Here is a 24,387-nt window from a genome sequence, read left to right as displayed (position 1 = left end):
ACTCATTCAAAAACTAAATTTAACATCTTATTTTATAAAGAAATCAATAACTAGTAGATTTAAAATCTAAAATCTAGTTAAGTTTTATGAAATAAAATTCTTTTATATTGCCAACCAAAGAATAATAAGCATGAGCTTCTCCTCTTCTCCCCACCACATCCCAGGCTTGACTCTACCGTAAGCACAATATTGTCCGCTTTAAGCCCCTACCACACCCTCACAGTTTTGTTTCTAGGAACTCCCACGAGAAGTTTTGTTTCTAGGAACTCCCACAAGAACTTCTCAGTGGGTCACCCATCTTGGGATTGCTCTCGCGCGAACTCGTTTAACTTTAGAGTTCCGATGGAACCCGAAACCAGTGAGCTCCCAAAAGACCTCGTGCTAGGTAGAGATGTGAATATACATATAAGACTTACAGGATCCACTCTCCTGGGTGATGTGGGATGTTACATGAAATGTCATATATTTTGTCCTCCAAATTCTCAATCCATTCTTCTCATTTTTTTTGTTCGAAAATTCCCAATTTATTCTATATTAACTTGGGTTGATGCTAGAGAGACTATCTACATATTTTGAGACCACGTGATGATATAAGGGTTAATGGTAAGACTACTTCTTTAAATCATTAAAGAAGAAATCTAATCATCAACCGTCACATTATGTGGTCTCCAAAGTATGGTCTAAAACATTTTTCTCTAGCATTTTTCATTGACTTGATATTGAAGGTTAATTTCTCTTAATCTTCTTTAATTTTGATTAACTACTTCCTATATTGACTTGATATTGGAAGGTTAATTTCAACATGAAAAAATGCATTTAGCGCCTCGTAAAATTAAATTAGCCCACAACTCCAAGCATGTATCGTACTCTCTTGTAAATCTTATCTATTTTTTTAACATTGATTTGAGGTCCTTTCTAACGTAAAATTCTGATTCCACCATTGCATGGTGTATAATACAAGCGTCTAAGGATGCCTTGATGCGATGCATTTGGGTCGAGAACAAAAGCACGCGTGGTGTCCGCCCATTCGCAGTATTTACGCCAAGCCTATCAATTGCCTATCCACTCCCTGTCGCAATCTAAACGTCTGTCCACTTAAATTAAACATCCCCACATTCCCCTTCCCCTTCCATGCCACCACCACACCTATTAAAGGAAAACGCTTATGTTCGGAAGAGATCTTAAGTTCAAGTCACCCGCCCGCTCTTTCACGCATTGGTGAAAGAAAGTCACTTTGTTTAGTCAATCAAATGGTGTGGTTGCATCTGTTACCAGTCGGAAAAAGTTGATTTGCAACACTGTTTGAGCTTCAATTATGCACAAGTTAAGGTGTCAAGCGAGATCGCTAAGAGTTTGTCATTGAAGCCAATCACAACATAATCTGATCTCAGACGCTAAATCGTCAACCATCATATAATCCAGGGACGAGAATCAACATAGATCATAACCGAAAAACACATATATCCGAGTACAATTCAACTAAGAAGCACACGGGAAGGAGAATGCAAGTGCTTGGAAAATATATTGAAGATTGGCTTTACAATATTGAAGAATGAGAGCAAGAAAATTCTGAATACACTTTACAATATTGAAGAATGAGAGCAAGAAAATTCTGAATACACTCTACATGTTCATAGTACAATGACAGACTATATGACAGTGCTCAATAAAACTATATTATCATGTGTAATAAATTACAGCCCACGTCATTCGTTCCAATAGAAGTGTATCATCTCACTTAGAGGCAATGGCTTTGTGGGAAGGGAGGGGACACGGTCAAAAATCGACCATCTAAGTTGTTTGGCTGCAGGGATGGGATGGAGTAACCAGCCGATTGTGGAACTCTGACTGTTGGATGTTGAATTGAACTGCGATAAAGGGATGGGAAATTACAGATATCATGTTAGTCAATATGTTCCTGTGAATAAAACTCGCACACGTAAATTCCAACCACAAGACAACTATTATATATCATGCACAGCTTCTTGGTCTGTCGAAGTACAATCATAGCCCATAAGAGAGATACGGTCACCACAGCCATAATTATTAAAGCAGAAATGAAACATAATTTTGTCCACCGTCACCACATACACTGTCTATACGATGAGCAGATTAAGCATATTACTATATAGGCACGTGAACTGACCTGAATGATAAAGAAAAGGAAGGCTCTACTGGGGCACAAATTCCACCTTGATCCGGGGGCATAAGAGACCAAAAAACTGGGGAACAGTTGCAACAGCACATCAGTTTCAAGAAAAGAGAAGCTAATAAGAGAAGGTAAATAGTTTTTTCTTGTCTTAATCCACATTTTTCTCCCTGATTAAGGTAGGCCTTCTAATCTGAAATGATGATATTAGAGAAAGATCCAAATAATTACCAGATCGTCCAGAATGATCTTCCAAACCAGAACAAAATAATGCATCCTGCAAAATGAATAACATAATTCAAAACAACGGTAAAATATCTAGCATTTGAGTTCTAATGCTATGAGAAGCCACAAAAGTATTGGTGAAAGAAGCCCGTGCACTCACCTCTTTCATATGATGAGGTGCATCATGGCCCACATCTGCAGGGAACAATTGCATAGTAAGATGAGTATAGCCCTCCAAAAAGATACATAAAGAATACTCTAATTATGAAATAAAGAGGAGAAGAATGGAATCATCTCCAGTCAAGCACAAATGATTTTAAACTTGAAATTCCATATCATGAAATCTAAATAATGATGCATGGCAGCATGGGAGACAAAAGAATGTGCTATGTAAATGAAGCGAATCATGTGCTACCAGAAGATAATGTCCAGAGGACGAAATAAAGTAGGTTCCACTATTCTGGGGTACCCTGAACCTAACTGGATGAGAAAAGCCAAAACAGAAGCTAGCATGCAAAGCACCGTTCTGGGCCACCCTGAACCCAAGAAAAAGCTATAACAGAAGCTAGCATGCAAAGCACACATTGCAATAAAACCAAAAACTTTTTTGCCAATAATTTGTTTTAAATTTCCCGTTTCCATCCCAATCCATGCCTTATATACTGAGACCATAGGGACAATGATAATTACCGAAGTCTGGAACACTGGGCTTCACAGCTAACGTCAAGCCAAGAAAGCAGTCCTCATGTTCAGCACCAAAATCGGATAGTTTCAACTCAAGTGTTGGCTTTGCCCCTGTGAAATAAGGCAGAGAAAAAAAAAAGATCCATTGAAAAAGATAATAAAATGAAAAATATTATTATTGGGCATGAATAAGGGAGGTAGGTACGCAAGAAAGAAAGGGGAAAGGGAAACCTTACCCATGTTACTCAGCTTCAGGTCAAGTGAATCAGGGAGTGAATGAGGAATCCAGCCCACCTATTAGTAAGTTGATCACGTTTATAACATAGAACAGCGTAGAAGAGAAGAAAACTTGAGAACACATATTACCTGGAAAAAAGGATGTTGTAATGATTCATCTGCAGTTGGCCTCCTTGATGGATCCCATGAACATAGTTGCTGCAGAGAGTCAAGAATGCAAGTTAATAAAGCATTAAATAGATATTTATAGTAATTACTGATGGGTGAAAACTGTATAAAAAATTCTCACCGAGATCAAATCAACAGCTTCTGGGCTTGCATTTGGAATGATATCGGAGAGGTTTGCAGGCAAGATCTATTAAAAAAATAATATGGCGAGTGAAAGCCGAGCAATATGAATTGATAGTAACAGATCTATGCAAAAGTTTACCTTCTCAGAATTGATAAAGCTATATAATCGAGAGGCATTTGTCCCTTCAGGAAAGACAGTCAAGTCTGGAGTACCAAGCACACAGCAGATCTTGAAGAATTGGTCTATCTCACTGGCCATTGAAGAAACTAGTTTTGTAAGATGTACAGAAGTTCTTCAACATATTAGAGTTACTAAAAATGAAAAACTTAGCACACATCTATAATGCACTTATTTTTTAAGTACATCACAACAGGTAGAAATAAATGGACTTACTTAGAGGTAACTTCTAATGAATCGTTTTTACGCACATTTTTCTCACCATGACCAAAAACAACAAATATCGAATAAAATAACCACCTTTCACCAGGGAAAATTGGGGATAAAGTGAAAAGCTCAGCTAGGATTGCACCAGCTGCCCACATGTCTGCATATGTTTTCATTTGTTAATCACCAAAGAAGCACAAAGAAATAATCAACCTCATGCTCTCATGCAGCCTAATCATAGATATACAACACCAGTATAACCCTCAATTAAAACTTTTTCACACAGAAATTACAGAACTTCTGGGCGAGGAGCTGTTCAATTCATCCTATTGCCAATCATATTGAACAGGAGTTCAATGAATAGGTAAGAAAGACCATGCTTACCAACTGCAGGAGTGTATAATTTGGACTGCAGCAAGACTTCTGGTGCTCGATACCTAGGACGCCAAACAAGCACCATAAAATTTAAAAGATTAGAGTGCATGCAAAGACATTAGCACACAATAAGATAACACAACTCGACATTAACTCCCTCTCCCCCCCCCCCTACCCCTTTCTTTTTTTCTTTTTTTTCTCTCCAAAACCATACACTCAGAAATGCGAAGATGACTAACTCACCAGCGTGTGGAAACATATTCAGTGTAAGGAGGCATTGATGATACTTCTCGAGCCAAACCAAAATCGGCAATTTTAAGAACGTCGTTTGTCACCAACAAATTCTCTTCAGGGGAAACAATTGTGTTCGATTAATTGCTTAAGAAACAAATATACAGAGATGCATGGGAACACAATATTGCCAATATGTTTTACCTGGCTTTAGATCTCGGTGAAAATATCCACTTTTATGTAGGTGACTAAGTCCATGCAGCAGTTGAGACATAAAGCTACGAATCTCAACCTCCAAAAAGGGTCTTCCTTGTTCTTTCATTATTTGGTACAAATTATAGTTCTGGAAACATGAACTTTTGAAATCAAAACATCTTCCATGATGAGGTTAACTTGACCAACTGGGGTTCATCAACTCTAAATTAAGAGCATGATATCATTTTGTGTGAGATATAAGATATAAAATAAACAAAATTAATCACAGATTAACGAGAAGGCAGAAGGTCTCTCACCATGTATTCAAAAATGAGGAACACCTCATTATTTTCCCGGACAACCTCCTTTAACTTTATGATATTTGGATGATACAATTTACGAAGGACCTGGGAAAAAAGAATTTGACTTGTATCAATGGAAACAACCAGATGACATTATCTATTTCATTTAGCAATATGCAAAAGGTAAAAGCTCATATTTATGCATATGGCACAACAATATTGAACAGTTAAAGTTACCACAGGACATACCTTAATCTCTCGTAACCTCCAGTATTCCTCCCAGAAAAAGAACTTCCTCTTCATCTTCTTGACAGCAACCTGAGGTTAGAAAGGTAAAATAAAACTAGGAAGGATTTTAGTTTTTTATAAATACCTACACTGTTCTCCTAACTAATTCACTCATATAATAGAGACAACAATAAATATTAATTGCGTCTTCTCCCTCAATACTTGTTTAAACCACAAGATCGATAAAATCAAAAGCATATGACCAAAGTTCACAAGGGTTAAATGCAAAAACAAATAAATTCACAGGTAAAAATCAAACAAATCTTAAAAGAAGTAATCATTTCTTTAGTAAGAAGAACCATACAATCTCATTTGTTATCCAATCACGAGCCTTATATACACAACCACAAGTGCCATCACCAAGCTCTTCCACAATTTTATATCTGGAAAAAGAATTCAAATAAACAAAAAACTATAAGAATAAAAGAAATGAAAACCTTTTGATTTTAGACGATTCAATGCACTAAAAAGCAACTAACCTTTCCATTTTCAAATGTGAACACTGAACAGTATACAGTCAAACAATCGTTCAGTGGAATTTAAACAACCTCCAAAAAGAGGTGCCTTCACTGACAACACAGTTTTGGTCACTGGTTTGTAGGCATTGTATAGTGCTTAAGTCTAGCATCAAGCATTTGGCTTCCTTAAGCATCCACTTGTCATTGTAGGAGCGTTTCACAATCGGGAAGAAGTTTATAAACATTTTGCAACCCTCCACTTGAACTCCAGGGACCAAGCATTAAACTCAGCCGAAGAGCGTTAATCCATTTTCTTTACACCTACTAACTTAGCCTCATATAAAAAACTGGGGCAATTGAGCTGCAGTAGATGGCAAAGTAAGAATTTAATTCCACTTTAACAAACCCAACCATTCTACATCAAACAAAGATCATGTCTTTTAATAGCTACGAGCCTACAAATCACTGTTTGCCTTCTTGGTCAACACAAACAAAGCACGCAGAAAGAAAAACGGAACCGAATAAAAAAACTATACAACATTTTGGTTTCCCAAGTTTAAACATCTTAAGTTCGTTAGAATTGCAAGATCAAAGCCTATTCCTTTCGTTATTTCAATCTTACAATGAACTCTACATCAAGTCAAAATTTTGATGCCTTCCCCATCCTATACCTTGTTCAAAGATCAAAGTTCAAACAACGAAATTTTCGAACATAACAAATCTACTAAATCCATATCCCCTCCCCTCCTATCAATTCAAATCCTAAACATGAAACAACAAACTAAAATTAGAAAACAAATCCAAATACACTAAAAAGATTCAAACTTTACAATATCACCATATACAAAATTTAAAATATCACCATACAATTTGGTCCTATTTGATTAAAACCCAACAATCAACTTCACTAATCCAACCCTTGTTAGATATATTGGTACAAAACCATCAAAGAGTAGAAACCCAGAATTCAATTTTCTTTCTTCTGCTTTTCCTGATTTTCTTAGCAACCAAACAGGCCCGAAATGAAAACCTCAAGTGTATTTCAATTTGCAAACAGCTAAAAAAAACAATCCAAAAAGTCATAACCTCGCACAAAATAATAAAAGAAAAATTGAAGGATGAACTTACAAATTTACAATTGATGCTAATAAATTGAGACAACCAGAGAAACAATTAGGCGAGAAGGATAAACAGATCAACAATGCACAAACAGTTTTCCTGGGAAAATTAAGAGGGGAAATTTCGTGGACAAAATTTTCGTTTGAGAGGAGAGGAAACTTGTGAAAGAGAGAAAAATTGGATTGCTGGTGAAGCCTCGTGAGGGAGAAGGATTCCGCATAAGAAGCAAAGGAAGAAGAAACCAAGCAAATTTTTTTATTAAAATTCGAAATATTATTAATTAATTCTAATGATTTTATCAGTTCGTTATATAATTATAATTATAATAAAAATAATTATATATAAAGCCAACTGCCTAATGAACAATATTTTTTGGTGTCACAAGCGTCATCAGAAAAATTGAACAAAAATGCCCTTCGAACAAAAAACTTCAAAAGCAACTCAAAATAATGCATCAAATGTGATAAGATGTTTTTCATCATTTTAACAATTTTTTTTTTAATAATTCCTAACAATATGTTATCAATAATGTGATTCAATCAGTTGTTTATTATATATTATTTTTCTATTTTTAAATACGTTTAAAACATTTTAAAAGGCGTGTAATATCAGTTATAAACAATGTGTTTCGCAGGATGATAATAATGTAATTCAATATAAACTAATTTTATTATGTGAATTTAACTGTTTTAATTGGTTTATGAGAGACTTCTTCTAGTATGATTTAAAATTATTCATTTACTTCAAATATTTAACTTTCCTTTTATCAATTTACACATATAAATATATTTAAAACGTATAAATTATACGTAACACATCGTGATTTAAAAAATATGCTCTGAGCGAGTGCACGAAGGCTAGTATAATTAAAAATAATACTAGAAAGAGTAATGCTTTTGGTTGTGCTGGGGAAGAATAGTGGTCCAGGTGGTCCCGCGCCTTATTCATTAGTTAGGGACTTTATTGTCCCAAAATTAATTCTTTTTTGTTGGATTTAATTTTTAATTCTTAATTTATTATAATGTAGATTACCTCTTCCGAGATCTTGTGTTTGCATCCCCTTTTTCGCGGTTTAAAAGAATTTAGTATAGATTACATATCGTTTGTAAAATAACAAAATCTTATATAAGATGGTCAGAAATTTTACAAAGTTAGTACTGAATTTTGCTTTCCTTGCTAATAAAGAAAACTAATTTCATATATTTCTCATCCATGGCTAAAGAGCACCACTGTACAAAACAATTGAAAATCTGGTCTCTTTTTTATGGAGATTCTAATACATAACCATCGTATATCACCCTATTAATATTTCTCATCACGTGACATAGCCAGCTCGCTTGTACCCAAGAGAGTTAGATAATTGGCCTCTCTGTGCAACCCATTTGCTCAATTAGTTTGAGAATGTGAAGGCAATCCTCAGGTTCCTCTTTCTTTACTAGGATCTCCAAATATGGCAAAACTGAGGACTTTTCCTTGATATCATTGTGTCTTAATAGTTCAGAGAAAAGTTCTTCACCTTGTTCAGCCCTCCCTTCACTGTAAAGTCCCTGAATCACCGAACAATATGATAACATGGATGGAACAAACCCTTGATTCAGAATTGTTGTCATGAAATCGAGGCAATGATCATATCGGCGCTCATTGCAATAACTGTTGATGAGTGCACAAACAGCCTTCTGAGGAAACACGCCGCATTTTAGTACATTGTTAATGATATGATCTGCTTCTGCAACCCTTGCTTCCCTGCATAATCCCATGACAACAAAGTTGTACAAATCCATTGTAGAGCAGCCACATTTTCTGACCTTTTCTTCAAGACTGAAAGCATGTTCAATATCCATATTTCTAAAAGCGTAGCTAGAAATGCAATTGTCGTCAATGTCCTTCGGAAGTAATGGTGTAGCATAAGTGGAAGACATAAATGAACTGGCATCTTCCTTGGCCTCGTTTGACAAAACAAGACCTGCAAGAAGCGCAGAATAGATTCGAGGGTTTGGCTGAAAACCTTTTTGAACCATAACACTCAAAATCTCAAAGGCATGATCCAACCTACCAGCATTAACAAGACCTTTAACTAATACAGTATATGTAACGTGGTTTGGAGGTATACCGAAATCAGACATGCTAAAGAGAAGCTTTTCTGCTTCCTCCACTCTTCCGTTCAGGCAGAGACCATTGATCACGACTGTGTAGGTGTAGACATTTGGAGGGCGGCTAGTTCGCCTCATCAAATCCAACATTTTTAGTGTACACATAATATCACCTGTTTGGCAAAGCCCATCGACTAATATTGTATAAGTCACTACAGATGGAACTGATCCATACTTCAGCATCTTCCCCAACATTGCCTGTGCCGCATGCACCTTATCATCTTTGCTGAGGACATCAAGAAAAGAATTGAAAGTGTGTGGTGTTGTCAATGTCTTCTTCTCCACCATCTTCTCAAAAAGCATCGATGCGTTTCCAATTTCGTCATTCTTGCAATACCCGTCAATAAGAGCTGTCATAGTTACTTCATCAGGGGAAATTCCCTTCTTTACCATTAAACCTAAAATGCTGCTTGCATGCCCTGGTCTCCCTTGCTTACAGAGGCCATCAATCAAGGCCGTGAAAGAAAAACAATCTGGTTCAATACCGAACGAGCTCATTGACTTAAACGTTTCAAAAGCCAATCCAAGTTGACCTTCTTTGCAAAACCCATCGATCAAAATATTGTAGGTAACCCTATTTGGTAACAAACCATTATCAACTATTCTTTTCAAAAGAAACATGGCTTTGTAAGTTTTATAAACCTTGCATAGCCCTTCGATGAGCTCATTGTAGGTCCGAATGTTAGGCTTACATAGTCTTTTCTCCATCACACCAAGGAGCTCAAAAGCAGAAATTACGCGTCCTTCTTTGCAATATCCATTTATCAGTGCATTGTAAGTTACTGTGCCAGGAAAAAGCTCATCTGCAAGCATCTTTCTGAACATTCCATTCGCCTCCTCAATCTTTCCTTCCCTGCATAATCTATCAATCAATATGGTATAAGTATAAACATTCGGTTTACAACCCTTTGTAACCATCTCATCAAGTAACCCTAAAGCCTTATCAGTCGATCCAATGTCACACAAAGCCTTGATGAGTACAGTAAACGTACGACTACTCGGCTGGCAGCCCTTCTCACTCATCTCTTCTTTCAGACGAAAAGCTTCATCAAGCTTATCAATTTCACAGTAACCATGAACCAAAATCGAGTACGTCACCGAATTAGGCTCACAACCATGACTCTTAGACATTATATCGAACACCCGGGAGGCCTCCTGGAGATGACTCTCTCTACAATTACCCAACACCAAAGAAGTACAAATATGAGTGTCCAACCGAAACCCGAGTTTTAAAACCCTACACACAAACATTTCAGCAGATTGCACAAACCCATTTTTGCATAGAGCATTAATTACACTTCTGTAGTCAATAACACCAAGAAGAAACCCATCACTAACCATCTTTTTATACACCAAAAAAGTCAAAAACCCCAAATCCAACCTAGCTAAAGACATCAAAAGGCTACTATAACAAGGATAACTCAACCAAAATCCAACCTTTCGCATATTTTCAAACGCCCCCATCAGCCTCGTAATCTCTGGCTCACTATTGTTTAACTCCTTGATTAACAAAACAATGGCTTTCTGAGCAACCCCATATAAACTTTCGCAAGTAACCAACAAATTCAACAGAGCGATTCTGCTATCCAAATCATAACAATAAGTAGAATGCTTACAAACCCACTTGAAAAAGCGAACCCCGAGTTCGGTGTCGCCGCCATGGAGCTGTAAAACCTTGGCGGCTACTTGTGGTGCCATGTGGGAGACCATAGACTTGAGAAGACTGCTCCTTTCCCAATTGGGTTGCTGAATCAGAGACGATACGCGGGAAGTCGTGTCAACTGAGCTTTCTGGGGCTGCTCGGCTGCCGGAAGATTGGTATGCGACGGAGGAAAGCGTCGGAGGAAGTTCGAACAAATAGGGAGCTCTCAGAAGGACGTTTCGGACATTGTATGTGCGAACCAACATGCAGAGAGAGAGAGTGAGAAGTGAGGAGTGAGAGAGATGAGAATCAAATATTTTGCATTTTGCAAACTGAAAAGAAGGGATGTTTTGGAGGGCTGTCTTCGATTAATTTTTGAAATAAAACAATTTGATTTTCTTTTGTTTTTGTTTTTATTTCTGCCTTTGAAAACCCTTTAGCTTGGGGAAGAAGAACATCTTGATCCTTGGGCAATGGGCACAATTTTCTTTCTAATGGGCTTGGTAAAATATGAGTCCTAGACTGAACTCGGGCCATGGTGGTTTCCAATCATGTTATGATATTATTAGGGGTGGAAAAAGATACCGAAAATTCTAAATCAAATTGAAAAAATCCCGAAATCGAACCAAAAAAATCTCAAACCGAAAATCTCAAAAATTTTGGTACGGGAATCAATCTCACATTTTCATTCATTCGGTAATCCTAAACAGAACCGAAATAAATAAATAAAACATGTATATTATTTAATTTTAAATATATTTTGTAATTGTAACAGTCGTCGGATTTGGTTGAGACATAATCTCAACCATTGAATCCAAATAAAACTGTCACTCAGTCACTCTCTCTCGATCTCAACTCACCATGCTATCTCATCCTCCCTGATTTCTCTCAATCTCTCTCCTCTTCCTTATTTGCCGTCTTCGAATCCGGCCACATCACACAAGTAACTCACCTCTCTTTTGACTGACCTCTCTAATCTCTCTCTCTCTCTCTCTCTCTCTCTCTCTCGACTTCTCATCCCTCACTGAAAAACACGTTGCAGGAATGGCAGCAACTCAGGTGATAACATCGTCGATCCTCACCAAGAGTTTAGCTTTGTTTGAAGGACTCATACCTTTAAGCCTTAAGTTCACTCAGTCTCAAACTCTCTCTGTCTCTCTGTCACTCCTTCTTGAATTCAAAGCTTAGCAACCACCTACTCTTTCACAATCTGACTTCGACGAACTCTCTTCACTCCTGCCACCACTATACCTCACAGCTTCATCCCCCATAATCGATTCTCTCTAGTCTCTGTGTGTGTGGGGTTTCGAATTAAGGGTTAGGGTTTCAAATTGGGGCTTAGGGTTTCGAATTGAGGGCTCAGCTTAAGAGGAGAACGCAGGTCTGTCTGACTATCTCTTCACTCTATCTCTCTCTTTCTCTCTCAACCACCAATTCACTGTCACTCTCTGATTTCAATTTAGGTTTTTAATGTAGGTTCATATGATTTCAATTTCAATCTAGATGATGTGGATTTTGATGCAAGTTCGGTTTTGGGAAATCCTGAAATACCGAAAAGATTTCGGGAATCCTAAATTTCGGTTCAGGATTGGTCGTCAGATTCTTGTCCCGAAAATTTTCGGTTTGGGATTTGGCATTCCATTTTCGGTTTGGTATCTCATACCGAACCAGTGCTAGGTATTATTGTCGTGTAGTCAATTTTTGTTCACATTACAAATAATACCTTAAAGTTCTGAAATTGTATTAGTTTATATTTGACCGTCCTATTTTCTATTTAGGTTGATGACGGATTTAGGATTCTCTTCCCGCTTTTTTTCTACTCTATCCTCATATATTAAACAATCATGATTAAATCACATCAACATCTTATGTTGACTTATTTATAGTGAAAGAGACAAAGTGACAAGTGTGAGAAGAGGGGAGGAAAGAGAAAGGGAATTGGAGGAGAGAAAATCCTACTTCATTGATGACCTATTAGATGTAGGAACTGAATGCAGACTAACCGAGTGACTCTTCTTTCTCGAGCTCTAACAATAAACATACAATCCAACATAAAAAATATAAAAGGCTTTTTATCCAAAATGGTATCTAGGATTGACATAACTCCTCATTTTGGTTTTAGTCACATGACTATTTTTTGACAATAAAGATACAATCCTACCTAAGAAATATAAAAGGCTTTTTATCTTGAATGGTCCCTAAAGAATTATAAAGAGCTTTTTATTCACATGACCATCTCGATTCACATATTTCAATTCAAGGTCCAAATTCAAATAAGAAAAGTAATTACTCATCTCAACATATCCATACTAGAAACTAGCCAATTATAAACGTTCCCCGGGAAAAAAAGGGGGGGGGGGGAGAGGGGGGGCTAAAATTAAATCTTAGGGATAAATTATAAATGTTCAATGAGAAATTGACCAATTATAAAAGTTTAAGAGAGTAATCGGTTAAAATTAAAGTTAAGGGAAAAATTAACAACTCCTTATAAGTTTGAGAGGAAATAGGCAAATACCTCAAAAATAAAAACCCCAAACTCTTTCTATGTTCAGTCACCCCAGCCCCGCATCCCTTCAAAGCCCAAAATTTGAAGCAACGCCAACCAGCAAAACAAGTAAGGTTAATGAAAGAAAAAAAGGATGGAGGGAGACGTAGATTCTTTTAGAAGGTTGTGGGGTGGGTGGCATAAATGACAGAAAAAAGGGAATCGTGGGTACTAGAGGTTTAGATATGAGATTGGATTTGCACGGTAGCGATGAAGAGGGAAGTATAGAGTCTCTCTTTTAGAATCTATTTAGCCCTGAGCTTTTATAATTGACCAATTTCTAATATGAATTTGTTGAGATGAGAAATTGCTTTTCTTATTTGAACTTGGGCGTTGAATTAAAATAGGTGAACTGAGATGGTCATGTGAATTAAGTCACAAAGAAGGCTAATGAAATGGCATCACAACCCTAACATATTGCTGGGGAAAAAAGGTCCAAGGAGAAGATTCATAGTTGTCCACATTAGGGATAAAATTTAAACAAAAAGTGTACGAGAGTGAACTAGCTGAAGAGAAGAAGAAGAAGGAAAAAAATATGTTGTCCACATTAAGGATAAAATTACCTTTTTTTTCCTTGCCATGTGTTCGTGCACATGACCAAGATGGATAGAAAATTGGATGAAATTTTCTAAAATCTAATGCAAGGGGGAAATTAGCCAATTGTAAAATTTCAGGGGGTAATCGGTTAAAATTAAAGTTTATGGAGGAAATTGACCAATTATAAAAGTTCAAGAGATAATTGGCTATAATTAAAATTAGGGACACAATTAACAGCTCCTTACAAATCGACAAATACTTCTTTATTTACTTTTTTTGTTTAATTTGATTTTTAATGTTTTTTGTGTTGGAGATTTTTAATGTCTTTAAATGTTAATTTATATATTATCTTGCAATCTTAATAAGCCAAAGTTCCAATGCAAAGACTCAAATATTACACCTATATTTTCATATTTAGGTCCCAAAAAAGTGGTAAATTTATGTATTTTGATTTTTTTTTTCCCTAATGCAAAGACTCAAATCTTAAGACTCATTTTGAGTCTTTCCATTGGAGAAGAAAAATTGAACTCAAAACTCATATTTGAGTTTTAACAATTTAGTTATGTGCATTGGAGATGATTGAACTTAAAATTCAAATTTCATTGTTCTTGGCTGAGTAATTTCTTTTTTAATTTGAATGGGCTCCACTTTCAACTCAAATATCACTTTGAAACTCAAATTTGGGATCTCACTTTGCCTCACAACCCAAATATGAGTTTTAAGTTCCATGCGCATTGAAGATGTTTTGCCTTATATTTGGACTCAAAATAAATTTGAGTCCTCCGTTGGAGATACTCTAAGCGAACTTAACAATTTTATTGACATACCTAACGATATATTGCAAAGTGATGCAAAAATTGAGTTCCAGAATGTAAAGTGGTGTAAATTAAGTTTCAGGGGACAAAATAATATTTTAGGGGATAAATGGCCCAAAATAAAAAGTCAACAATAATACAAGGTTGACAAAACACTGATTAACGTGTTTGAGTTTGTTCCACGATAGATGTGGGCTAACTAGTCATTTCACATGTCTGACGGTGTTTTACAATACCAAAGCTATTAGAGCAGCTCCAGTGTGGGAAAGGCCCCCCCAGGGCAACTGCCTATTGAATCCTCTCCAATGAATAGTAGCAGCATTTAATGAACATTAATTGTTTTTTGCATCTCCACCCCTAAACTGAATATCCATGACAATATTCAATAAAATATTAGTATTTTTTATTTTATAATATAATAAAATATAATTTTATTTCAAATTTCAGATATGATTTTTAATTGGTCTCGTTGTACCGCGTTTCATTAAATAAGAAATTACAACCCAAAGTATTTGAGAAAATATAAAATTGTGATGTAAGGTGGAAGATAATAATAAGATATTTATAGAAAAATTAAATTTTTTTTTAATTTTTAAAAAATTTCCTGATTTTTTATTAATTGTTTTCATTTTTTAAAATTTTTTATTCATTTTTTACAATTTTTATTAATTTTTTACATTTGTTTATTAAATTTTTATTGCTGTTTTATATTTTTTTATATTAATTTTATGATATAGCTGACATCAGCTTTGCATCAGTTTGCCTTAAAGCACTCGGGCCTGCGATTTGAGCCCACCCTCTCACTTAAGATCCCCATCAGCCCAATCGTCCTCATGGGCTGAAGCAAGGAGCTAGGGCAATTGGATAGAAAAAGCAGCCGGTCCACCGGGCTATCACGGACGGTGGACTTGCTCTTAGGTGTTCCGGAGTTCCCAGATGCCCGGCAGTGTTGTACTGTTTTATGCCAAAGATACAAAAAGATAATGCACCAACGACTGAAGGATAAGCTCTGTACTTCATAAAATCTGGGAGGAGCTTCAAGTTTCTGTCTGCTCTTCGAAACGTTTAAGGTTGCAGTGGCAACTGCGAGACTATGGCCAATGAGATCATGCATGCGGTTCAGTACGATAGCTATGGCGGAGGACCTTCTGGCTTAAAGGTTATTCTTTTCAATTTTCCACCTTCATCGTCTTCTAATTTGAAAAAGAACTGCAACCCCATTTCGATTGCGAGTACTTGATTGATTTATTGAAATTTTGGGGAGGAAAAAAATAGTGACTGGTTTTCTTTCTCACGTTTATTGTTTTTATAAGGAAACGAGAATCTGAGAGATTCTTGAATCACGCGATGAGAGAGATACTGACAGGAAATATACTCCGTCACTAGGTTTTGTTATCGAGAAAATTAACATTTGCATATGCTAATGGTAAACCAAGTTGTTGGTTTATTTTGTGGGTACATTGCATTTTGTCATGACATTGGCCTTAATTGCAGCATGTTGAAGTTCCGATTCCAAATCCGAGCAAAGATGAGGTGTTGCTGAAGGTGGAGGCAGCCAGTCTAAACCCATTTGATTGGAAAGTTCAGAAAGGCATGCTGTGGCCTTTTTTGCCTAGCAGGTTTCCGAACATACCGGGTAATTTGGTTTTGCTGTCTTGAGGCACTTTGCTACTCAGGGGATCCTTTTCGTGTTTATGTGTCTTGACTTATGCTACATTCCGTGTATTATTTGATCTTCTTCTTGAAAAAAGTAGGATGGATGTTTGATACTTGCTTAAACACGTTGATACTTTGCGTTTGAATGCACTATTTTCCTGTTCATTTGGTCTAATAAACTTCTTGCAGTGGCCTTTTTCTGTTTCCTGGGAGAGATGAAACCATTGATATCCAGCATGATGAGAGGGACAGAGGGTAATGAGATATGCAACGGATAGCAACGTTTTTCAAAGGGAAGGGGGTGGGGGTGCACCTTTTAAGATGAGATAAAATGCTTTATGTAGAAGTTTTCACAGGACCTCATTTTCTGAGAAGTCGTTTTGTTAACTGAAGATATTCCTTGCTGGAACTGGAACAGGTACCGATGTGGTAGGAGAGGTTGTAAAGGTAGGCCCTGGAGTAAAAAATTTCAAAGCTGGTGACAAAGTTGTTGCAATGGTTAACCCTCGTGTAAGTGCCCTTATATATCAGCTCAATTTCTCAGTTTTCACTTGAAATTCTTTGTATTTAGTATTTGTTGTTGGCGAAGTACAATTTAGCTGAAAGGATAACATAATTCAGAAAAAAGGGTATTAAGCTCCCATATATAACTTAACTTATAGCTATTAATTTCATAATGATCTCTGAATAATTATTAACCAATTTAAAAAGTAATATCCATTTGTTCCAATCTGAATTGTTGTATTTGTAAGCCCTCGTTAACCCCTCATCGATTTTGTATGCCCCTTTCCCTAGTGTCTTTCCAGTTGGCGTGAGACTGAACATTGCAGGTAGGAATGACTCTTGATGTGTTTAATATGCAAACCCGGTGACAGAATGTATCACCTAAATATGTAATGTGTCTTTCATTGATACATACCATGTCCATTTTGATTGATTATATTCTTTGATGATGAATCATAGAATGGAGGTGGACTAGCTGAACTTGCCGTGACAAGGAAGAGTTTGACTGTTGCAAGGCCACCGGAAGTTTCAGCAGCCACTGCTGTAGGATTACCCGTTGCTGGTCTCACAGCTCACCAGGCCCTTGTACAACCTGCAGGGATCAAGCTTGATGGAAGTGGTCAGCAAGCAAACATTCTGATCACAGCTGCTTCAGGTGGTGTAGGACTCTATGCGGTTCAACTAGCAAAACTCGGAAACACTCATGTTACAGCCACTTGTGGTGCCCGCAACATTGAACTGGTCAAGAGCCTAGGGGCTGATGAGGTTATTGACTATAAGACCCCAGAAGGTGCAGCTCTTAAGAGTCCATCCGGTCGAAAATATGATGCTGTGATCCACTGTGCAACAGGCATTCCTTGGTCAACTTTTGAGCCTAATTTGAGTGCGAACGGTAAGGTAATAGATATTACTCCCACCCTCAGTTCTGTGGCAAGCTTTGCATTGAAGAAACTTACCTTTTCCAAAAAGCAATTGGTGCCACTGCTCTTATCTCCCAAGGCCGATAACCTTGATTATCTTGTTAAGTTGGTGAAAGAAGGGAAGCTCAAGACGATAATTGACTCAAAGTATCCCCTGGCCAAGGCAGAGGGCGCTTGGGCTAAAAGCATGGATGGCCATGCTACTGGAAAGATAATTGTGGAGCCTTAGTTTTGGCCATGCTATGCTTTGAATTGGCCTGTGTTATGTAGTTATATGAGAAGTTTGAGTATTATTTCAATGGTGTTTATTCACCAAAGCACTATGATGTATTCCTCATCGTCGTCATCCTCACTGCCTCCATGGTTATAGTAGTTGCTTGATGTGTTTAGCTTGGTTGGTCGGGTTTTTTGTCATTCTTGGTGTATAGAAAGATGGTAATGATGGGTTTGTTCTTGGTGTTATTGACGATAAGACTATACTTAATGCTTTATGCAAGAATGGGTTTGTGCAATCTGCTGAAATGTTTATGTGTAGGGTTTTAGAGCTCTGGTTTCAGTTGGACGCCGGTATTTGTACTTGTTTTGGTGTTTGATGTAATGCCTAAAAGTGATAGCTCTAGACCTGATTTTGCGATGTACTCGATTATGATTCTTGGTTGTCTCAATTTATGGTCAATAGTAAGTTCATTTCAACTCGAGCTATCTAGTTAACTCGACAGAACTTGAACTTTAATTTACAGTCCCCAAAAAAGTGCATCAAGTGCACAATGTCCGAATATATTTTGTCTACTTAAAGCTCCAAAATGATCTTCCCTGTAGCATGGCCCTCGATACTCTTAACCCAAGCATCTTCAGCCTTGCTCAGAGAATGCGTCGAGTCGATCACTGCCTTGAGTTTCTTTTCCTTCACGAAGCTAACAAGACACTCCAGGTTCGCACCCTTGGGAATCATGAGCAGTGGCACCAGCTGCTTCTTTGAGAAGGTGAGTTTCTTCACGACAAAAGTAGTGAAAGAACTCGTAGTCGGAGCAATGTCTATAACCTTCCCTTTTGCACTCAAACTAGGCTCAAAAGTTGACCAAGGAATGCCTTTTGCACAGTTGATTACGAAATCATATTTTCGTCCAGACGGGCTCTTTAGAGCTGCCCCATCCTCCGTCTTGTAGTCAAGAACCTCATCTGCCCCTAAGCTCTTGACCAATTCGACATTACGCGCTCCACATGTGGCTGTAACGTGATTATTTCCGAGCTTTGCTAGTTGGACTGCATAATGTCCCACGCCTCCAGAGGCAGCAGTAATCAATATGTTCTTATTTTGACCTGTTCCGTCAAGCTTGATCCCTGCACATTGAGTGAGTGCTTGGTGAGCCGTGAGGCCAGCAACAGGTAAGCATGCGCCTTGGGCGGCTGAAACTTCAGGTGGCCTAGCAACCATTAATCTCTGATTACTTACAGCAAACTCAGCCAGTCCTCCACCACTCTGTCAAACATACGAACTTTAAATGTGAGGATCCTAGGCATAAACAAGTAGCTCTTAAAGAAAAGAAAAGGGGAATAAGTCGATCGAGCACTTACGAAATGGCTGAGCAGTACAACAACTCTGTCTCCGACTTTGAACTTTTTGGCACCTTGTCCAACTTCTACAACCTCTCCGGCCACATCAGTTACTGGTCATGCATGACGCGAGAGATAGAAGAGAATAAATAACAGGTTAGATTAAAGATTTTGCTCTATAGATAGCAGCCTAAAGCTCAAAGACATCCCAAGACAACTCATCTTTCAACATAATTTTGTTGCAGAATCCTACAAATCCGTCTACCCACACAACGCCCGAAATGCGTTCCATGTAAGAATCGAGCACAAATGAGAGATTATATTTGGTGTTCAGCATAAATTTTATTTACAAATGTTAAACAAGTACAATAAGATCTCAAATAACATGAAAAACTTAATTACCAGGTATTTGAGGGAATTTTCTGGGGAAAAGAGGCCGCAGCTCGCCTTTCTGAATTTTCCAATCAACTGGATTGAGACTAGCTGCTTCCAATTTCAGCAAAACCTCATTCTTCTTCGGGGCGGGAATCGGAACCTCAACATGCTGTACCAAACATAAAACTCATTTGTGTTCGATTACGAATCACCACTTCAACTCAATCTTTAAACAGTTTCCTAGCAGGTTGTACTTGTAACTTGTTACATGATTAACTACTAATTATAAATAAATTACCATGAAAATCAAATTAAACACTGATGGCATAGAAACTCGATTATTCTCATGCTAAAGCTTAGAACTTTCTAACTTTTTTTTGAGCCATCAGAAATCACCTTCAAACCAGCTGCTCCTCCGCCATAGCTGTCGTACTGAACCGCATGCATAAGCTTCGCCGCCATGGCTGATCATGCACACGCAGAGAGAGAGAGAGAGAGAGAGAGAGAGAGAGGGAGAGAGTGCAGATTTCTGGAATTGAGTTTTTTGAGTTTTATGGATATAAATGACAGACTGAGGACGTTCACATTGTTTTCTTCACTTCATTACCTGTTTTTTTTTATACTTATTTGTAATAAATACAAAAACAAGAATACATGGATTCTGTCCAATACGATAAACCAAAACTTGTTAAAGTTTCAGAAACAATCCACCTTTTTAATTCTTTTTTTGGTCGAACCACCTTTGTAATTCATTAAGTGCAAAGTTATATCACGAAAAACCCCGATCAGTTAGTAATGAAATTATTTCGTGTTAAAGAACTTCATTAGGTTTCGGATGCGGGACATATGCTTCAACAAAAATTTAAAGTAATTGGTTTGCCTTGCTTTAATAGTCAACTATGATAGCCACTCACTTAATACAACGGGCTAGTCGTATTTCTCTTTATTTGTAAGTGAGAGATCTTAAGTTTAATTCCTACCAAATGCAAATTTGAACCACATAATTACTAGTCCATTGTGAGACAAAATCCATTCCCTCTCCGTAATGTAGATGATATTGTTTGTTAAAAAAAAAAAAAAAAAATCAACCATGACTAACAATATTTGTTTTTAAAAATCATCTATTATTCATAGTGGATTGTTATTCTATGATTACTGTAATTTAAAAGCAAAAGTTATTTGTATTCTTAATCACACATAAAACAAGATCACACCCATAGAATAATTCTTAATCACACATAAAACACGATCACACACATATAATAATTCCTAATCTCACATAAAACAAGATGACGCACATATAATAAAGCAACCATCTTTTCTCTCATGCTTTGCTTGTAACATCAGCAAATGAGTACAATTAGGAAAGACATCCTCTCCGGATTTCTTCCTCTAAAATCCGCAGATCAAATGATCCAGACCCTTAAAATTTAATCCAACGGCTAAAAACATAGAAGTTAGTAAAAAATTTTAAAAGTTATAATAATTTTTTACCGTTGGATCAAATTTTAAAGGTCTGGATCATTTGATCCGTGGGTTTTGGAGGAAGAAATCCGGAGGGATATCTTTCCTACATTTAGTCCCAACAAAATCTGTTCACTTAAGGCTCCACAATGATCTTCCCTGTGCATTGGCTATTGAGTCTCTTAGCCCAAGCATCTTCAGCCTTGCTCAGAGGATGCTTCGAGTCGATCACCGTCTTGAGCTTTCCTTCCTTCACCAACTTCACAAGACAATCCAGGTTCTCAGCCTTTGCATTTATCATCAGCGGCACCATCTTCTTCTTGGAGAAAGTGATCTTCAGAACAAAAGTGAACAATGAACTTGCACCCGGAGTAAGGTCTATAACCAGCCCTCTTTCGCTCAAATTTGGCTTGAAAATCGACCAAGGAATTTCTGACGATGCGCTGTGGATTACGAAATCATATTTCCGATCTGATGGGCTCCTTAGGGCTGCCCCATCAGGTGTGTTGTAGTCAAGGACCTCGTCTGCCCCTAAGCTCTTTACCAATTCAATGTTTCTTGTTCCACAAGTAGCTGTTACATGAGTGTTTCCGAGCTTTGCTAGCTGGACTGCGTAGAGACCAACTCCACCAGAGGCACCGGTGATGAGTACGTTCTTATGTTGACCAGTTCCATCCAACTTGATACCTGCGGCTTCGGTTAGAGCCTGGAGAGCTGTGAGGCCAGCCATTGGTAGGCCTGAACCTTCAGCCGCTGAAACTTCAGGCGGCCTCAGCGCTGTCGAGGTCTCACTTACTGCAGCATACTCAGCCAATCCACCTCCATCCTATCGATTTGTAACGTGACAACAACATAATTGAAGCGAGTCATTTGGTAATGAACACATGAATTTTGTAAGTGAAACTCGGCATCTTCAAAATACTTACACCATATGGGAGTATTGCCACAACTTTGTCACCTACTTTGGACTTTTGGACGTCTTGTCCAACTTCTACAATCTCTCCAGCCACATCGGTAACTGTCCCCTCATATGAACCATCCAAAGTTAACACATCAACTACTGCCGAAGACTTGAAGGCATCGAATATGCATAAATCATGAAACAACTCATAATACTTCAACCTAGGGAAAGATGTTTTGTTTCAAACACCAACTGATCCATCGTCCTTGGTATTCTCACCACAAATGCTTCCACATATGAATTGGTAAGTAAAGATTTTCGGGTTAATTTCAGAATTTTTCAGAACAATCACAGTTTTCATAAATACTTTATTCTTCTCCATATATTTAAGAGAACAAGATACAAGGCTAACTGAAGAACATAATGATGAATTCGGAGGGTGTTAAAAGGCTCAAGTCTTCAGTTTGTCATTGTAAAAGCAGAGTTCCTACTAATATATAGCGACTTGTAATTTTAGATTCCAAAATTAATTATTATGTGTGACTTTAGTTTCTGAAATGGCCACGGAATAAGCATAGAACTTTTATTCATTTTTGTAGTTAGCATAGATTTGAGGTACGTACAAGCAGCTGCCGGTTTGCAACCATGTTCGTGGACGGTAATCCCTCAGTAACTCTTTAAGAGCAAAATAATGGGAAAGTCCACTTTAAGATGACGATTAAGATCAGAGTATGTGCTATTGTGCCATACTTTCCGTTTACAAATGCCAAATAATCCACAGGCAAAAGGGCATTACCAGGGGTGTGAGGCAGTTTTCGTGGAAAAAGCGGCCGCGCGAGGCCTTTCTGAATTTTGAAATCACTTGGATTTAGACTAGCTGCTTCGAGCTTCACCAAAACCTCGCCTTACTTAAGAGTGGGGATTGGAATCTCCACATGCTGCAACAAACACAGTATAAATATAACAATTTATAACGGTAGCTTCAGACTAATTTAGATAGAATTAGAATATCGCTTGGATAGATCAAGGTCTCAACAAAACAAGTACATATTCACAGCACGAAACAGTACGAATCCTCAAATCCTTAAACCCATGTTTTATGGCTGTATTAAAAGTTCAAAACATACAAAGAAAAAGGAGCTGATGAATAATTAAAAGTTCAAAACAAACCTTTAAACCAGAAGGTCCTCCGCCATAGCTTTCGTACTGAACCGCATGCATAAGCTTTGCTGCCATGCCTGCCAAACTTCCGAGACAGAGTTTGAGAAATCTATACTTTTCTGTTGCCCTTTTGTTTTTGTTTTTGGTTTTGCTGCAACAATTATACTAATTCAGCCTCATTTATAGCGGTTCGAAAGCTGTTGTATTGGAGCAACTTGTTTTAGTCAATATGGTTCGACAGACTTGTTCCGGAGATAAATATATTGCGTGAAAGCTTCTTTCAGCCTGACTTTGTTGAACCGAAGAAAACATATAGAATATAATAAAGCAATCGCGTTCTGAACTTTTACTTAATCAGCAAGAATGTATTTTTCAGTTGAAGCTTTGCCTTGATCACCAAGCAAAATCTAACCACAAAGTTGAGAGATTTTTCAATGTGACCATCACACGAGGTAACTTAAAAATTTAAATTTTTCACTACTTATATAAAAATACGTGGTGTACCATCCGTATTCCCTTTACAACTAAAAATTTCTCCACCAAGTTGCCCGGCCCTGCTCCTTTGGATCCCGCAACTTCAACCCAATTGACTTATGTAAATCCAGAAGGCGGTCGGGTCTAAATTTAAATTTAATGGCTAAGGGTAAGGTGCTTGTAACTCGATTAGATAAAACTTAGCATTCACCCTTGCACTCAAGGTCTGGAGATACAACGACTTACGTGGCATGCATTGTGGACAAATCATACACAAAGCATGCGACTCACTAAAATCGGGTGAGCTATTAAGAGGGACATGCTTCAACACTTGGTGGAAAGTAATTAAAAAATTATCTTTATTAATTCTTTAATTAATTTTAATTTAAACCAAACGAATTACTTAATCTTCTTTATATATAAAGTCAACAACCCCTTTTGAGGTTAAAGTTTCACCAAAAATTTTTGGACAAAAATGCTCCCAAAACAAAAAATTTCAAAAGCAACCCAAATAATGGAGGGGTATTTTTGTCATTTTAACAATATTTTTTTAATAATTAATTCTTTTTGTACAATTTTTATTTTATTTTTATTTTTTTAAGAGTACCTCACAATAGGCTAGTAATTATGTGATTCAATTAATTGTTAATTAAATACTATTTTCTCTATTTTTAAACACGTTCAAAACATCTTAAAAGGCGTATAATGCCGATTATAAAAAAAGGTCTTTCGCAGACGCATAATAATGTG

General features: G+C 37.2%; 5 protein-coding genes across 5 annotated transcripts; 1 reads left to right on the top strand and 4 right to left on the bottom strand.

Moving 5' to 3' along the window:
* Nucleotides 1-1,507: 1,507 nt before the first annotated feature.
* On the bottom strand, nucleotides 1,508-7,218 carry LOC137729421 (serine/threonine-protein kinase MHK-like). Its single transcript, XM_068468367.1, has 18 exons — nucleotides 6,949-7,218; nucleotides 5,842-6,181; nucleotides 5,667-5,745; nucleotides 5,324-5,392; nucleotides 5,090-5,179; nucleotides 4,782-4,920; nucleotides 4,590-4,692; nucleotides 4,356-4,408; nucleotides 4,065-4,131; nucleotides 3,726-3,837; nucleotides 3,585-3,650; nucleotides 3,425-3,493; nucleotides 3,295-3,352; nucleotides 3,065-3,169; nucleotides 2,535-2,569; nucleotides 2,381-2,426; nucleotides 2,147-2,222; nucleotides 1,508-1,868 (listed from the first exon to the last, which is right to left on the bottom strand). The coding sequence occupies exons 2-18, from the start codon at nucleotides 5,847-5,849 to the stop codon at nucleotides 1,739-1,741; spliced, it is 1,305 nt and encodes a 434-aa protein (XP_068324468.1). The 5' UTR covers nucleotides 5,850-6,181; nucleotides 6,949-7,218; the 3' UTR covers nucleotides 1,508-1,738.
* An 863-nt stretch (nucleotides 7,219-8,081) lies between these two features.
* LOC137729420 (pentatricopeptide repeat-containing protein At3g07290, mitochondrial) lies at nucleotides 8,082-11,181 on the bottom strand. Its single transcript, XM_068468366.1, has one exon. The coding sequence runs from the start codon at nucleotides 10,995-10,997 to the stop codon at nucleotides 8,292-8,294; it is 2,706 nt and encodes a 901-aa protein (XP_068324467.1). The 5' UTR covers nucleotides 10,998-11,181; the 3' UTR covers nucleotides 8,082-8,291.
* Nucleotides 11,182-15,550: 4,369 nt separating this feature from the next.
* LOC137729042 (chloroplast envelope quinone oxidoreductase homolog) lies at nucleotides 15,551-18,284 on the top strand. Its single transcript, XM_068467863.1, has 4 exons — nucleotides 15,551-15,787; nucleotides 16,123-16,264; nucleotides 16,703-16,794; nucleotides 17,248-18,284. Exons 1-4 carry the CDS (start codon nucleotides 15,722-15,724, stop codon nucleotides 17,935-17,937), a joined length of 990 nt encoding a protein of 329 aa, XP_068323964.1. The 5' UTR covers nucleotides 15,551-15,721; the 3' UTR covers nucleotides 17,938-18,284.
* A 70-nt stretch (nucleotides 18,285-18,354) lies between these two features.
* On the bottom strand, nucleotides 18,355-20,186 carry LOC137729044 (chloroplast envelope quinone oxidoreductase homolog). Its single transcript, XM_068467864.1, has 4 exons — nucleotides 20,034-20,186; nucleotides 19,665-19,806; nucleotides 19,284-19,375; nucleotides 18,355-19,188 (listed from the first exon to the last, which is right to left on the bottom strand). Exons 1-4 carry the CDS (start codon nucleotides 20,097-20,099, stop codon nucleotides 18,499-18,501), a joined length of 990 nt encoding a protein of 329 aa, XP_068323965.1. The 5' UTR covers nucleotides 20,100-20,186; the 3' UTR covers nucleotides 18,355-18,498.
* Nucleotides 20,187-20,856: 670 nt separating this feature from the next.
* LOC137728341 (chloroplast envelope quinone oxidoreductase homolog) lies at nucleotides 20,857-23,238 on the bottom strand. The gene is made up of 3 exons (XM_068467153.1): nucleotides 23,173-23,238; nucleotides 22,028-22,237; nucleotides 20,857-21,927 (listed from the first exon to the last, which is right to left on the bottom strand). The coding sequence occupies exons 1-3, from the start codon at nucleotides 23,236-23,238 to the stop codon at nucleotides 21,238-21,240; spliced, it is 966 nt and encodes a 321-aa protein (XP_068323254.1). The 3' UTR covers nucleotides 20,857-21,237.
* Between the last annotated feature and the right edge of the window lie 1,149 nt (nucleotides 23,239-24,387).

The sequence above is a fragment of the Pyrus communis genome, chromosome 3, assembly GCF_963583255.1.
Source record: "Pyrus communis chromosome 3, drPyrComm1.1, whole genome shotgun sequence".
Classification (NCBI taxonomy): Eukaryota; Viridiplantae; Streptophyta; class Magnoliopsida; order Rosales; family Rosaceae; genus Pyrus; species Pyrus communis.
The sequence above is the reverse complement of the archived record's forward strand: the minus strand, read 5'-3'. Positions and strand labels throughout refer to the sequence as shown.